The sequence below is a fragment of the Trichechus manatus genome, unplaced genomic scaffold (assembly GCF_000243295.1).
Source record: "Trichechus manatus latirostris isolate Lorelei unplaced genomic scaffold, TriManLat1.0 scaffold00122, whole genome shotgun sequence".
NCBI classification, from domain to species: Eukaryota; Metazoa; Chordata; class Mammalia; order Sirenia; family Trichechidae; genus Trichechus; species Trichechus manatus.
The window spans coordinates 2,299,620-2,316,080 of record NW_004444058.1 but is presented as its reverse complement, the minus strand read 5'-3'; the positions used below and the strand labels follow the sequence as shown (position 1 = coordinate 2,316,080).

Genomic DNA, 16,461 nt, shown 5'->3' with positions numbered 1-16,461 from the left:
CCAGAGTTTCTGATTCCTGGGTTTGAGGTGGGACTTGAGAGTTTGCCTTTCTAACAAATTCTCAGTGATGTTGCCACCGCTGCTGCTGTTCTGGGGACTCCACTCAGAGAACCCCTGACCTAGCAAACTGTGAACCCAGGCCAAACCCAGTTCCCCACCTGCTTTTGTAAATAAAGTTTTATTGGAACACATAGTACACAGGGCCCATTGTGTACAATTGTCTACGCTGCTTTTGTGCTACATTGGCAGAGGAAAGTCATTTTAAGTGAGACCATCTGGCCCACAAAGCTGAAAATATTTACAGTTTGACCCTTTACAGAGAATGTTTGCTGATCCCTGATCTAGAGAAAGAAATGAGTGTAATGCAGTGATGCGTTACTCCTACGAATCTTCTTGGGACAGAAAAGTGTATATGTAGGCTTAACCGTAGAAGAAATGGTGGCCTGAGGCCACTAGTTTATATTTGTTACTGACCTGTGGAGATTGCTTAAAGCTATAGAATAAGTGAGCCTTGGAATAGAAGAGGCTCAGTTGGGATAATTTCCGTATAGTTATGGTTTGAACAGTTGTATTGAGGTATAACATGTAATAAACACATCTTTAAAATGTACAATTTGATAACTTTGACATACGTATACAAGTGTGAAACCACCATCACAAGATAATAAACACATCCATCACCCAAGAGTATCCTGGGCTCCTTTGTCACCTCTTGCTCCTGCCCCTCCCACCCCTCATCATCAGACAACCACCAATCACTTTCTGTCACTGTTGATCAGTTGACACTTTCTGGTGCTTATATGAATGGAATTGCACAGCACGCTCTCTTGGCCTGGCACTTTCACTCAGCATCATCACTTTCAAATTTATCTCTGCTGTTGCGTGTCTCCATAGTTCGTTCTTTTGTACTGCTCAGCAGCATTCCATTCTATGGATATACCACCACAGTTTGTTTATCCATTGTTGTATTGGTGGACATTTGGATTGTTTCTAGTTTTTGGCTATTATAAATAAAGCTACTTTATTTGTGTATACAGTTTTGTAGGGACATGTAAGTTTTATGGCCTTGGATAGATACCTAGATTTGGGGTGGCTGGGTCATGTGTTGATGTATATGTTTAACTTCTTAAGAAACTTCCCATTCCCTTCTCCCGCCAGCCCCTGTTGTTGGTTGTGTGCCATTGAGTCAGTCAGTTCCGACTCAGAGTGACCCTATATGACAGAGTAGAACTGCCCCATAGGGTTTCCAAGGCTGTAATCTTTTCAGGAGCAGATTGCCAGGTCTTTTCTCCTGCAGAGCCACTGATGGGTTTGAACTACTTGCCTTTCAGTTAGCAGCTGAGCACTTAACCATTGTGCCACCAGGGTCCCTCAGCCCCTGGAAACCACTATTCTACTTTCTGTGTCTAGATTTGTTCATTCTGGACATTTCATATAAATAGGATCATACAATATGTGGCCTTTGGTGTCTGGCTTCTTTCACTTAGCATAATGTATTCAAGGTTCATCTATGTTGTAGCATGTATCAGTACTTAATTCCTTTTATAGATTAATAATATTCTATTGTATGGATATACCACATTTTGTCTGAAGATGGACATTTGAGTTGTTTCATCTTTTCACTATTGTGAGTAGAGTTGCTATGAACATTTGTGTACAAGTTTTTGTTTGAGTACCTGTTTTCAGTTCTTTTTGGTAAATACCTAGGAGTGGAATTGCTGGGTCATGTGGTAGTTCTATGTTTAACTTTTTGAGGAACCATCAAACAGTTTTTCTACAGCAACTATATCATTTTACATTCCCATCAGCAGTATACAAGAGTTCCAGTTTCTCTGCATCCTTCTCTGCATCCTCGTCAACACTTGTTATTTTCCTTTTTTGTTATGATCATCCTAGTGGGTGTAAGGGTTATTGTGTTGTGGTTTTTGGTTTCTGTTTCCCTAATCACAGATGACATTGAACATCTTTCCATGTACTTGTTGTTCATTTGTATATCTTCTTTGAAGAAATATCTATTCAAGTCCTTTGCTCATTTTTTAATTGGTTGTCTGTTGTTGAATTGTAAGAGTTCTTTATATATTCTCGATATTAGACCCTTAGCTTAATTTTATTTGTAAATGTTTCTCTAATTCTGTGGGTTGTCTTTTCATTCTCTTGAGAGTGTCCTTTCATGCACGTTAATTAGTTTTTAATTTTCGTGAAGTCTAATTTACTTTTTTTTTTTTGCTTGTGCTTTGGTGTCATATTTAAGACACCATTGTCAAATCCGCGGTCACGAAGATTTGCACCTATTTTTTTCTAAGATTTTTATCTAAATTTAGGTCTTTGATCTATTTTGAGTTAATTTTTATATATGATGTGAGGGGTAACAGTCCAACTTCATTCTTTTGCACGTGGAGATCCAGTTGTCTCAGCACCATTTGTTGAAGACACTGTTTCTTCCCCATTGAAGGGTCTCAGCACTCTTGTTGAAAATCAGTTGACCATAGATGTATGGATTTATTTGGGGACTCTCAATTCTGTTTTATTGATTTATATGTAGATTCTTATGCTCCTTTTGTTTTTGAAAGAAATTTCACTGGGTGTAGAATTCTAGGTTGGTTGACAGTTTTTTTCTTTCAATACTTTAAAGATGTTACTCCACTGTCTTCGTACATGCATTGTTTCCAAGGAGAACTCTGCTGTCATCCTTCATTCTTTTGTACATAACATGTCTTTCTTCCCTTCGCCCTGACTGCTTTTAATATTTTCTCTTTATCACTAGTTTTGAGCAGTTTGATTATGATGTGCCTTATTATAGGTTTTTTGTTGTTTTTTGTTTTTAATGTTGCTTGTCTTTGGGGTTTGTTGAGTTTCTTGGTTTTCTAGTTTTCAGTGAGTTTGGAAAATTTTGGCCACTATTTCTTCAGACGTTTTTTCTGCCCTCATACCTCCTTTGGGGACTTCAGTTACCCATATATTAGGCTGTTTGAAGTAGTCCCCCAGTTCATGGATGCTGTTTTCATTCTCTCGAATTCTTTTCTCTGTTTCATTTTGGATAGTTTTATTGCTATGCATTAAAGTTCTTTAATCTTTTCTTCTGCAGTGCCTAATCTGCCATTAATCGCATCCAGTGTATTTTTAATCTCAGATATTGTAGTTTTTATCTCTAGAAGTTTGATTTTGGACTGTATCTTGTGTGTCTCTGTTTGGAGCCCTGGTGGTGCAGTGGTTAAGAGCTATGGCTGTTAACCAAAAAGTCAGCGGTTTGAATCCACCAGCCACTCCTTGGAAACCCTGTAGGGTAGTTTTGCTTTGTATTATGGGGTCCCTATGAGTCAGAATCGACTCGACGGCAACAGGTTTGATTTGGTGTCTCTATTTAACTTTTTGTTAAACTCTAACATGTAGAATACAGTTATAATAACTTTTAATATCTTCTGTGAATTTTTATATCTGTGTAAGCTGTGGTCAGCTTCAACTGGTTGATTATCCTCCTCATTACGGTTCATATTTTCCTGCTTTGCGTACTTGGTCATCTTTATGAGTTTTACCTGTTTAGGGGTGTTTTTGTAGTCCTTTAAATCTCTAGCTTTGTTCTGGGATACATGTTAGTTACTTGGCGACAGTTTGATCCTTTCAGGTCTTGCTTTTATGGTTTGTTAGGTGGGCGTGGAGGAGTGCCCACTCTAGGACTAATTAATCCCTGTTACTAAGGCAGGACCCTTCTAACTGCTCTAACCAGCGCCTGTGAATTCTGAGTTTTCCTGAACAGGCAGGTGGGAGGGAGTACCGTTCCTTGCCCTGTGTGTACCCCAGGTCCTGCACCCTCTGATCCTGTCAAGCGGTCTGTCTCCCGACTTAGTGTGGTTCCCTCAATTGCCTGCACTGATTTGTGCTCTGCTGAATACATGAGGGGGAGCCCCTGCACATCCGGGGTCTTCTCTGTCTGCAGCTTTCCTCACTGCCCCTCTGCCCTTTGAACTCTAGTTGCATTAGTCTTGCTGGTCTCTGAGTTCCTTCCACCTCCTCAGTTCAGGGAGTCCAGGACACCTCCTGGGTCTCCTTCTCTGCACCCGGCTCACTTTAATAGTTTACCGTGTGTTGGGGATTGCTGTCCTTTGCTGCCTGATGACCACTGTCTTGAAAACCGTTGTCTGGTGAATTTTTTCCAGGTGTTTTGGTTGTTTCAGTTCTGAGAGGGCAGAGTCCTCATCTCAAAGTGGTTGTTGACCACACCCAAAGTCCTTCTAACCTCTTTGGCCTCAATCTGGAAATCGGCCTATGGAGGCTTCCCTCTCCCAAGGCAGAATCCCTTGGGTTTTGTTTGCTTTTGATATGAAAAGAAGTTAGTCCCCACATCGAAGCCCTGGTGGCACAGTGGTAAAGTGCTCAGCTGCTAACTGAAAGGTTGGTGGTTCGAACCCACCAACTGCTCCGTGGGAGAAAGAAGTGGCAATCTGCTTCCATAAAGATTTACAGACTAGAAAACCCTATGGGGCAGTCCTACCCTGTTCTATAGGGTCGCTATGAGTTGGAATCGACTAGACAGCAATGAGTTTGGTGTGGGTGGACCCCCCACATGCAGTTGCTCTAGACCTGAATACTGCAAAACAAAAGTAACACGGGACTTTTAAATGGAAAGCCCTTGGGGTGGTCTTAGTTTAGGAAGGAAGATGAGTGAAGCTAGCTCTGTGGTAGAAGGTTTAAAAAAACCTCTGAGTTGTGCTGACTGGCACGACCATTGTGAGTGGATGTGTTTTCCTTCTGCAGTGATTTTGGCTGCATTAAGTTCATTTTGTTAACGTCTTCATTACTGCCTTTTCAGTTTTAGTCAGAATTGATGATGAACAAAGTGTTGTGATTTTGACTATTCAGACTGCAGCCACATGGAGCCCTGTGCTGCTGGTGTTCTTAACGAGCCTGCTGTCCATGCAGCTCTTGTAACATCTGCGAACAGGCAAGCGCGTGGTCAAGGAGCAGGCAGTCGGGGAGGGGGTACCTAAGTGCCACTCAAAATTCGCTTGAACAGAGATAAAATGGAATTTTTTGGTTTGTTTGCAAAATTTTCTGGGTGGTCTGATGTCTCTGAGAAGTTGGGAGCGGGCGCGTCGTCAGCACTGTTGCGGATTCATCCAGGATCATCCAAGATTTGAGTGTGAGAACAGACTGCTCTCCTGCGGAAGGTTATTGAGGAACAGACCTCTTTACACTTAACTATTACAGTTAGTCTGGTGCGGAAGGCATGGCTGATGGCTTTGTGGTTTGGCCAGGCCTGAGATTCCTGCCATGTTCTCATGAGACACCATGGGTTGGGGGTCAAGAATTCTAGGGACCACTCAGGCTAGGACACCGTGCTCTATTCTCACCTGAAGTGGCAGTAGCACAGGAGAGACGTGTTCTGAGGAGGGGAGCGCCTGTGCAGCTTCTGGCACACCCAGCCCCAGCTCCTGATTTGTGGGCTTAGGGCTTCAGAAGAATGAAGAAGAGTATAGCATCAGGATTGGAGGAAGACTCATTAATAACCTACAATATGAAGATGAACAACTTTGGTTGCTGAAAGTGAAGAGGACTTGAAGCACTTAACTGTGAAGATCAGAGACTACAGCCTTCAGTATAGATTATACCTCAACATAAAACAAAAATCCTCACAACTGGACCAACAAGCAGCATCATGATAAACAGATAAAAGATTGAAGTTGTCAGGGATTTCATTTTACTTGGATCTGTAATCAACACCCATGGAAGCAGCAGTCAGGAAATCAGACAACATACTGCATTAGGCAATATGTTGCAAAAGACCTCTCTAAAGTGTTGAAAAGTGAAGACATCACTTTGAGGACTAAGGTGCACCTGACCCAAGCCATGGTATTTTCAGTCACCTCATATGCATGCGAAAGCTGGACAGTGAGTAAGGAAGACTAAAGAAGAATTGATGCCTTTGAATTATGGTGTTGGCGAAGAATCTTGAATATACTGTGGACTGCCAGAAAAATGAACTAATCTGTCTTGGAAGAAGTACAACCAGAATGCTCCTTAGAAGCAAGGATGGTGAGACTTTGTCTCACGTAATTTGGATATGTTGTCAGGAGGGACCAGCCCCTGGAGAAGGACATCATGCTTGGTAAAGTAGAGGATCAGCGAAAGACCCTCAATGAGGGATTCACACTGTGGCTACAACAATGGGCTCAAGCGTAACAAGGATTGTGAGGATGGCGCAGGACCGGGCAGTGTTTTGTTCTGTTGTACGTGGGATCGCTATGAGTCAGAACCAACTTAATGGCATCTGACAACAACAACAACAGGGCTTCAGGTAATGCGGCTCCGGTGGTGACAGTGCCTGCTTGGGCGTTCTGGGGGAGCTTTGGAGGGCAGTGTTTCCCGAGGCAACTGTGGAAAGTCGCTCTCCCATGGGTGTCCTGAGGTGTGCCAGGTTTTGTTGTGGGCTTTCTGCTTACAGACCAGTGACAGACCTGTGTTGTGTTGATGCTGTTTTTGAGTTCCAGGGCTGGCTTGTAAGTAGGCTCTCCAAATGACCGTGAGCACACCATGTGTCCTGCCAGACTTAATAGAAGGCTTTTGGTTCAGATTCAAAGTTGGAATCAGAGGCCACTTCCAGTGGAAGGCTGGAGATCGTATTATTGTCTTTTTTAGTTTAGGCATCCTGGTCATCCTGGTGGGTGTGAGGTGGTCTTTCATTGTGGTTTTGATTTGCATTTCCTTAGTGACTAATGGGGAACCCCGGTGGCATAGTGGTTAAGAGCTTGGCTGCTAACCAAAAGGTCGGCAGTTCAAATCTACCAGCCATTCCTTGGAAGCCCTAAGGGACAGTCCTACTCTATCCTTTAGAGTCACTGTGAGTCAGAACCGACTTGACAGCACCTAACAACAACAACAGTGACTAATGACGTGTGGATCATATTTTTATGTGCTGGTTGGCCATGTGTACGTCTTCTTTGGAGAAATATCTATTCAGGTCCTTTGCCCATTTTTTAATTGAGTTGTTTGAGTTTCTGTCGTTGAGTTTAGGAATTCTTTATATATTCTGGATATTAAACTCTTATCAGATATATGGTTCCCAATTTTTTTCCCCATTGTGTGCGTTTTCACTTTCTTGATAAAGTCCTTTGATGCACGAAATTTTTAATTTTAACAGTCAAAGTAGTCTATTATATCTTCTGTTGCTTATGCTTTTGGTGTCATAGCTAAGAATCTACTGTCAAAAACAAGGTCTTGAAGCTTTATGCCAATGTTTCCTCTAAGAATTTTATGGTTTTAGTTAACATTTGTCATTGATAGATTTTGAGTTAATTTTTGTGTGCGGTATGAGGTAGGTGGCCAATTTCGCTTTTACATGTGGAAATCTAGTTGTCTCAGCACCATTCGTTGAAGAGACTGTTGTTTTCCCATTGCAGAGACTTGGCATCCTTGCTGAAAATCGATTTTCTATTGATGTGTGGGTTTATTCTGGAGCCTCAAATTCACGAGAGGTGTCTTGGAAGAAAAGCCTGCTGATCTGCTTCTGAAAGATCACAGCCATTGAAAATCCTGTGGAACACAATGCTACTCTCTAACACATGGGGTTGCTATGAGTCAGAGTTGACTTGAAAACAACTGGTTTGGTTTTCGGTTTTGGTCTATATGTTTAGCCTTATACCAGTACCACATTGATTTGATTACTGTATCTTTGTAGTATGTTTTATTATCAGGAGATGTGAATCCTACTTTGTTCTTGTTTCTTAAGATTGTTTTCGTTCTTCAGGGCCCCTTGCAGTTTTGTATGAATTTGAGGATTGGCTGTTCCATTTATACAAAAATGGTTGTTGGAATTTTGATAGGGATTGCGTTGACTCTGTAGATCACTTTAGGGAGTATTACCATCTTAACAATATTAAGTCTTCTGATCCATGAACAAAGGATGTCTTTCTGTTTATTTAGATCTTTAATTTCTTTCAGCAGTGTTTTGTAGTTTTCAGTGTACAAGTGTTTTGCCTTCCTGATTAAATACATTCTTAGATATTTAGATGTTTTTATTTTAGATGTTATTGAAAATGGAATTTTTTAAATTTTCTCTTCAGATTGTTGATTGCTGATGTATAGAAAAACAACTTTCTCTGTGTTGAACTTGTACCCTGAGACTTTGCTGAATTCATTTATTAGCTCTAGTAGCTTTTTGTGGATTCTTTGGGGTTTTCTATATATAGGATCATATCATGTGAATAGAGATAGTTTTACTTCTTTCTGTCTCATTTGGATTTTTTTTTTTTTTTGCCGAATTGCTCTGGCTAGGACTACCAGTACACTGTTGAATAGCAGTGCTGAAAGCTGGTGTCCTTGTCTTTTTCCTGATCTTAGGAAGAAAGCTTTCAGTCTTTCACCATTGAGTGTGATGTTAGCTGTGGGTTCTTCATAAAGGCGTTTTATCAAAGTGTTGAGGAATTTCCCTTCTATTCCTAGTTCGCTGAGTGTTTTTATCATGAAAGGGTGTTGGATTTTGTCAGATGCTTTCTCTGTGTCCGTTAAGATGATCATGTGGTTCTTTTCTTCATTCTATTAATGTGATATATTACATTGATAGATTTTCTTATGCTGACCCACCCTTACATACTTGGGATAAATCCCACTTGATCATGGTGTGTAATCTTTGTAGAATGCTGTCGGATTCAGTTTCTAGTATTTTGTTGAGGATTTTTGCATTGTTATTCATAAGGGACGTGTAGGTTTTTTTTTCCCCTTGTAGTATCTTTATTTGGCTCTGGTATCAGGGTAACATTGGCCATAGAATGAGTTAGAAGGTGTACCCTCTCTTATTTTTTGGGAGAGTTTGAGCAGGATTGGTGTTAGCTGTTCTTTAAATGCTTGGTAGAATTCTCCAGTGAAGACATCTGGTCCTGGGCTTTTCTTGTTGGGAGGTTTTTGATTACTGATTCACTCTCTTTCCTTGTTGCAGGTCTGTTGGGATTTTCTGTTTCTTCTTGAGTCAGTTTAGGTAGTTTATGTGTTTCTAGGAATTTGTCTATTTCATCTAGGTTATCTAGTTTCTTGTTGGCCTGAACTACATTTTGATTTGATTTTTTTAGAACAAAATCTGTTCTTTGAGGGTGTTGTATCTAATTTGCCATCGTGACAAGATAGGTGTGGTTTCCTGTCTTACTCTGGCTTTAAAGGGCGGCAGAGCCGAGGTGACAGGGTCTTTGTGCACAGATGTTGAGGAGGAGGCATGGATAGAGGGAGGTCATGGCCTGCCATTTGGGTGGAGGATTTACGGCCATGCCTCTGCCAGGGCTGTTGGGGGAGGGTGGTGTGTGTGGGGGAGGGAGAGGGCAGTGTGGAGAGGATGGTGTGTGGGGGATGGCTCGGGAGGACATGGGAGGCAGCACAGCAGCCTCGCCTCTCCATGGGTATGGGGAAGTGGAGTTGGGAGCCTGCGGCGCTGGCCTTTCAGGACCTTGGGACCGGCAATCTCTGGTTTTACTTGGGGACGCACCTACCCATTGTGACAATAGCACACTCAGTTGTGGTGTGGAGGTTAGAAGTTCCTACCACTGTGAGTGCAGGCACAGCTGTGGTGTGGTGACTTGAAGCAGAGACGTCTGACATGTGGGCCTGTCTGGGGAGCCTGTGTGACTCAGTCGGGTTCCTTTGGACAGATACATCCCTTTGTAGTGCTCTTCAGTGAGTCTGAGGAGGCCCCTTGAGCCATGATGGAGACCGGGCCACTGGGTGGGGGGGGCCAGTGGTCGCCAAGGAGGGGCTCTGAGCAGAGTGACCTGATGTGGTTCAAGTGTGGTGAGGGTCCCTCTGGCTGCTGTGCAGGAATAGATGGTGGAGGCAGGTTAGCATGGGGTTCTGAAGATTGGGCCAATAGGAGTCCGGGGGGGAGTGGGCCTTAGGAGTCAGAAGGGGACTTAAGCTTCTGGCTCCAGGTCCCTGTCACTGAGAAGTGGAGATGTGGGTGTGGGCAAGTGGGTAGAGGTGCCGCGTTGGTGGGTGAGGAGGTAGGCGCCTTTCACCCAACAGTTTTCTGCTAGATATGGCTGACAAAAGAAGGGCCCTCGACCCCGACCCCTCAGCCACGCCTGCTGTGTACATGCACCAGGACGTGGCCGTGCAGCAGCTGAACTGTATGCGGTGATCACGGGCTTCCCGTGACATGGGTACTAACTTGAGAGAGGAAGGAGGCGCCAGGTGTGTAGTGGGAATGCGAGGTGGCAGGATGCCTAGGGACACGTTTGTGCCATCCAGGGTGTCCTTCATTAGCCACCTACAGAATGAGTGAATGCATTTCCTGAAGATGTGTTATACTCTCTAACTTTTCCTTGTTTATAGAATGAGGCGCTAATGGCATCTACTCTGAAGTTGTGACCACTTTACTGTCTCAAGAGTATGTGGAGCCAGACATGGGGTGGCGGAGGGAACAAGTCCTGGACGCGCTGACCACCCCAAGGCATGCTGACCACCTCCTCCCTCACGCTGCCCAGCCTGATGGGCTCTTCAGTGAAAATGAGCACCAAGGAGCAGCGGCCTGATGGCTGGTCCTCAGCGCATTTCCTCTCACCGGCCTCTTCCTCTGCCTCTGAGCTGGATGCAGATGCCGGGGATGGATAGCTGTGGCAGGGTGGGCGGGCCAAGTGGACCAAGGGGTGGGAAGGTGGCTCCATGACGTGCCATCCACCGGAGATGGGTCCATGTCCTCTAATCGTGGTGTCCAGACCTGCTACCCAAGCTGTCCTCCCTCAGGTTGAGGTTTTGCACAGGGGCCTCCTTGTTGCTGGCTGTTGGCTTTCCCAGTACTTCTCTGCTTGCCAGAGGGGCCAGTGTAGCCCTGTAGAGGCGTGGGCACCATGGTGTGCCAGGGAGATCATGGTCACGGCCGTCGGGGTAAGATTTGATCTGGGTCCTGTGAATTCAGGGGGGTCACCGGGGCACCCCTTGGTCCTCACTCCTACGATTGTGGTCTCTTGGGCCTCTCAGAGTGGGCCTGCCTGGGGAGGGCCGCTCGGATGCAGCCCTGCGCCAGGGGCCTGGGTGTCGACCCCCTGACCCCTTGGGTCTGTGCTGGGCCTGGTGGCGCGGCGGGGGTGTGGCTGCCGATCCTGGGCTTTGTCCCTGTTTGCGAGAGGTCGGGTGGCCCCAGTGGGTGATGGGCGCCTGCGGTCACTGGCTGCCATCTGGCGATTGTAAAACGGGCAATACACATTTTTTGGGGGGAGGGGCAGAAACAGGCCCAGACGGTTTTGAGGCTGCCCCTCCCCCGTGTCTGTGCTGAAGGTGAAAAGTTCAGAGGCCACTTTCTCAGCCGGCGGGCGTGAGCAGGCTGTAAACGGGTGTCTGGGGACCCCACTGCCCCTTTCTTTTGGTTCCATGGATTCTGGAGGGATGCAGGGCAGGTTCAATTGCCCGAGGTCTTCCAGCTGGACTGTGAGAGGAATGGGCCTGTGGGGATGGACAGATGGACAAGTTCATCCGAGGCCCCCCCGCCTCCACTCCCAGGCCCCCAGGTGAGCCGGTGCCCATAAGGCCGTCTCACATCCAGGGCTCGCAGGGCATGAAAGGAGGGGGTGTGCGGTGGGCCCCAGGCCGGATGGGTCTGTGGTAACCACTGAGCCGGGAGAGGCCTCAGAGCTGCAGGGATGGTGCAGCACTCTCCCTGCTCTCAGCCTGGGTGTTGCTTCTGGGCATGTGAGTGTGTGCCAGCCTGGGCATCAGGGTCTGGCAGGCCCCTGGGCTCCAGTGTGGGTGATGGGGATACTCCTCTGATGCTTTCTTACATTCCTTTTTCCCTAGTGGGAAAACCAGCCCCCAGGGCAGGTGGAGGGCAGCCTCCGAGGGGGCCTGGGAGGAGGTGGTCCTGCCCGCCCCAGCCTCTCCGCCTCCTCTCCCGCCCAGGCCCTGCAAAGATGTGGGGTCAGAAGGTCACCCCTGACTCTTTATTGCCGTCCCTTGCGTTCTCACGCCCCCACGCCCCTATGCTCGGACGGGTCAGCCTGGCCTCTGTGCAGCCGGGCCTCTCAGGGAGCAACACACGGAGGGGCCGAGCTGAGGGCCATCAAGGTTCAAGGCTTTTGTAGCTAAAAAATGGGTTCTAAGACCAAACGGCAGCACAGGCACCCTCCAAGTTTGGGGCTGATGGAGCCTGAGCTCTTCCAGACTGTGCCACCACCTTGCCCAACAGTGGCAGGGTATGGGGGGCGGTGTGCAGTGGTCTGCTGGGACTCAGTGCCCTGCTCCCAGCAGGACAAGGGGTGTCCCTATGGTCTGGGGGCTCAGCGCTGTACCTCAGGCAGGACATGGGGCATCCCTGTGGTCTCAGTGCCGTACCTTCTGCAGGACATGGGGTGGCCCTGTTGATGAGGGGTTGCTCATGGCTGACATAGGACATTGCAGTCACCTGAGCCACGCAGGCAGCCAATTGGCAGGGGTGTAAGGGGGCACATGGCGGGATGGGGCCCCTTCCCTGGCAAGCCACACAGCGGCAGTTGCGCTTGAGGCCTGGGGATACTTCTGTGACGTTCTTTTCTTAATAACACAGGGCGAATTGATGAATATTTCAAGTGGCCTGTTTGTATTGTACTTGGTGCAAACAACCCTTAAATTAAATATAACCATATATTCTAAATACTGTCCTGGATGTAATGATGTGTTTTATCCAAACCAAAAGTCTCCCACTGCTGTTTAAGCATTTTGCCTCTTGAATCTTCCAATCTAATTTCTTTCTCCCTCCCTTTTTTTTCTTTGCATGTGCGGACCCTGTTCTCTGGACACTGGAGCAGGTAAGACTTGTTTCTGCTCTTATGACGCTTGTTGTTTGGTGGTGGCCATGGAGTCAGCCCTGACTCCTGGTGACCCCATGTGTGCAGAGTAGAACTGCTCCATGGGGTTTTCAGGGTGGTGAGCGAATGCACTGCACTCTGACCAGAGCTCCCTGTGACCCCTGTGACCCCGTGACCTCCGGCTCTCCAGGCACCCAGATGTTGGCAGTGTGCTTCTTCCCAGGGAGGGTCATGTGGCCGAGGCCCTCGGGCCTTAAATCAGGACCATCGTCCGGCAGGAGTAAAAACAATCAGTGGCTGATGAGCACCTGAAAACACAGGCGCCTCGCCCGCCACAGAGGCATCTGTTGTGCCAGCGCCCGGCTGCCAGAGCCCACATGTCCTGGGCTCGCTCTCCCAGGCGGGTTCTGAGGCCATTTGGTGGTTTGTCTTGGTCACGAGTTGAGGAGGCCCGGCGACCGGTTGCATCCAGGGCTCTGGGTGGAAGCAGCACTCACTGCGTTAACCCCGGGAGACCTTAGTGCTCTCAGACGTGTCTCTCGCCACCATGCCTCCGCCTTCACCACTTTTAAGCAGCTTCTTGGAAACATCAGCAAAGAGTAGTCGATGTGTCCTCGGATGTCCTCAATGGCTTTCTCTAGTGAAGGAGGCCTGCCCAGTGCACGGGGATGGGGGAGGGGGGCCTTGTTTCTTTGGCGAAGGTACAAATGCAGTTGTTCAGATACAAATCCTTCTCAGGGCTGTGATGCTGGGGACTTGGGTGTAGTGCTGGGGGCCCCCTGCAGAGGAGGCAGGAGGGGTGAGGGCCATTCCTTCCCATTCTCTGCCTGCAGGGTAGTCAAGGTCTCAGCTGCCCCTTGGTATGTGAGACCCGTTGGCCACACATGGCACCCTCTCGTTCTCTTTGTGCACTTGCTCCTGGGAGTGTTGAATGCCACTGGATCTAGGGTGACCGGGATATCCCCCTGGGTACCTTCCCCACAGCCCTTAGCTCCCCACAGTGGGGGTGGGGGCAGGCTTGACGGCCCTTAGAGGCATGGACGTTGGTTTGTGGTGGGGCGCCAGTTTGGGGTGGTCTGTGTCGTTGTCAGTCAGCCCATGTGTTCTGACCCTGGGGCCACTGGACAGACCGGCCTAGTGGTGCAAAACCAGGTTTGGTCAGTCAGGCTGGCTCCTGACTTGGGCTCCAATTCTGGCCAGAGACCTTGTTAGGCTGGCACAGTTGGTAGGTAGGTTATGTCCAGTAGTGTCTATGATATGGTGCTTGGGCAGGGGGCTATGGAAGACGGTAGCAGTGTACAGACCGCCCTCAAGTCCTTGTCTCTCCCATGTCTTGTTGGCCCAACCGAGCCTGGCATGGAAACAGCACCATCCTTCGAGTACCCAGGGTCTGTCTGGGTCTCAGAATTGCCCCTGTGAGTAGGGCCAGATCTGTTCAGGGAGTGGGCTTGAACAGGCTTTCTTTTCAGATGTGGCCGAGGCAGCAGGAGTCTCTCTGCCTCCAGGGACCAACACAGGGGCCCACCTGCTGTGGCTTCTGGGCTACCTTCCTTGGCCCCATGAGCAGGGAGTAGGGGAATACCAGTCCCCAAGCTTGGCACGTCTGTGGAGGGTGGGTGGTGAAAGTCCTAAGTAGGAGTGGGCATAGAAAGTTAAAGTGCCTGTGCTGGCGAGGGGGGATCCCGCCTGGTCCTCGGTCCGGCAGTCTGTCCCAGCACTGGCTGGCCTGGCTGGGTCGGGGCCTCCGGCTGCTTCTCCATGCAGCGTCGGTAGCATGCGTTGGGATGGCAGCAGCTTAGACAGTCCTGCCCTCTCGTCTGTGCGCAGACCACTTCCGCATCTTGGGCATTTTCCCACGTCGCTGAGACGCTGAAATCAGGATTCTAACTGCCAGGAAGCCAGCATCTGAGACACCGTCCCATCGCTGGTTCTCAAGGCACACTGCGTCAGAGCCCACCTCTATGCATGGTGGCTGTGCATCCTCACTTCATCCCAGCCCTGCTCTCCCCGAAGGTCTCGCTCCTCCCGAAATACTGTGATGAACATGTCAGTGCACACACGTCTAAGTTTCTGTGGTTTCTCCGATCTGATGTGTCCCCAGCCTGGCCTCCGGCATCACGGTGCCCGTGGCTTTTGCCAGGGTGACCATTGTCCCCGAGTGCGGGGGTGGTGGGGCATCCATCTGTCACACCTTTACCCACTCAGGGCAGCATCGCTTCTGAAAAGTGCCTCCAGGCAGATGGGTGGAGACGCTAACACCCTTTGATTAACTTTCTTTTAGTGGCAAGGCTGAGCTGCTTTTTTTTTTCTTTTGGGGCTTCTTTTCATGCTCTTTGCCTGTTTTCCCATTTTTATTGATTAAGTAGATACTAATCTTCTGTCAGTCTTACTTTACCAGTGCTTCTTTCCAGCACGCTTCTGACCTTTTCGTGATCTTGGGTGCCTTTGGTGGGACAGCAGAGAGGCACCTTTCTGGGGGCTGATGAGAGAGGCTGTACAGTGTCGCTGCCTTAGATGATGAGGGCCCCCCCGCCCTCATGATGGCAGTAACATACCCCCCATGTGCCCCATTTCCCCTGCCTACCGCCTTCTGCTTGATCTGGGAGACCTGAGGGAAGGGGTCACCTCAGGTTCAGTCATGGGAAGTTTGAGCAAGAAGGAGGAGTCAGAGTTGTCCTTGGTCCAGGAAGCAGCCCGACTACACTGCTCCGCTCCCTGGCTGCCAGGCAGGGCCTGGACCTGCCCATCCTGTGCTGCCACTTCCATTCTGACCTCTGTCCATTCTCATCTGGTGTAGGGGTCCTGAGGCATTGGGGGCCCAGTGGCTGTGAGTGCGTCCTATAGATGTGTGCTCACTGCCGTCTGAGCACGTGGATGTGGAGAAGAAGGGTGGTGGGGCTCATGGTGAAGGGTATGAAGGGTGTGTCTGGGGGGGGTTTCTGTGCACCCCCTCAACATGGCCACGGGGTGGTGGCCTGGGGAGCAGGGGCCAGGGTGGGAGTGAAGGCAAGAAAGGGTCGGCCTGAGTCACGCCCAAGTGGAATGCTGGTTTGTATGCTGTGGAGCCAGGACCAGGTAGTGCCTCCCTTTGTTGTATGTGGGGGTCGTCGCACATCGGAACTGACTCCACAGCAACAAACAACAGCGTCAACAGACAGGGTCCTGACTGTCCTCGTTCTGGGCCTCTGCGGTGACGTTGAAGGGAGATGACATGCTTTCTCTGGAAGATGACAGCAGTGTCTTCTGGTGTTGTTTGAAGGGCAGGTGAAGACTCTCGCTCTCACCTCCTTCCCTGGCTGGCAGAACTCTGGGTGACAGGACCCTGTGGCCTAGCCTGGCCCAGCCCCCCGACTCCGCAAGCTGTCTGGTCCTCTGTCTCTCTGCCAGTCCCCACACCCACATCTGTGGCTTTGAGGGCCCCCCCGGAGAAGCATGGGGGATGGGCTGTTTTCCTCTTCCTGCAGCTCCGTCTTCCCAGCCGTTTGTCCTTCTGTGTTGTGTGTTTATTTTGAATAGATAAATCCTTCACATTGCCGGAACTTCTAATGTATTCGGGGCGTTCCTTCCGATTCCTCCCAGGGAGTTTTTGCAGCTGCAGCAGCGCTGTGTAACGCCCTTTATGTGACACAGACGGGCACGCGCCTCACTACGCGCCTGCTCTGCTCACGGGTGCTCTGTATGGACTTGGCCCCAGTGTGGCTCCAGGTTC

The 16,461-nt window shown here is 48.7% G+C and overlaps 1 protein-coding gene across 1 annotated transcript in view; it reads left to right on the top strand.

Moving 5' to 3' along the window:
- Positions 1-10,485, top strand: part of LOC111822039 (ski oncogene) — a 36,305-nt gene extending 25,820 nt beyond the window's left edge. Inside the window, exon 2 of the mRNA XM_023738706.1 lies at positions 10,309-10,485. Within this exon, the coding sequence (XP_023594474.1) occupies positions 10,309-10,344 (36 nt within the window). The 3' untranslated portion in view covers positions 10,345-10,485. The remainder of the gene's footprint in view (positions 1-10,308) is intronic.
- The last annotated feature ends 5,976 nt before the right edge of the window (positions 10,486-16,461 follow it).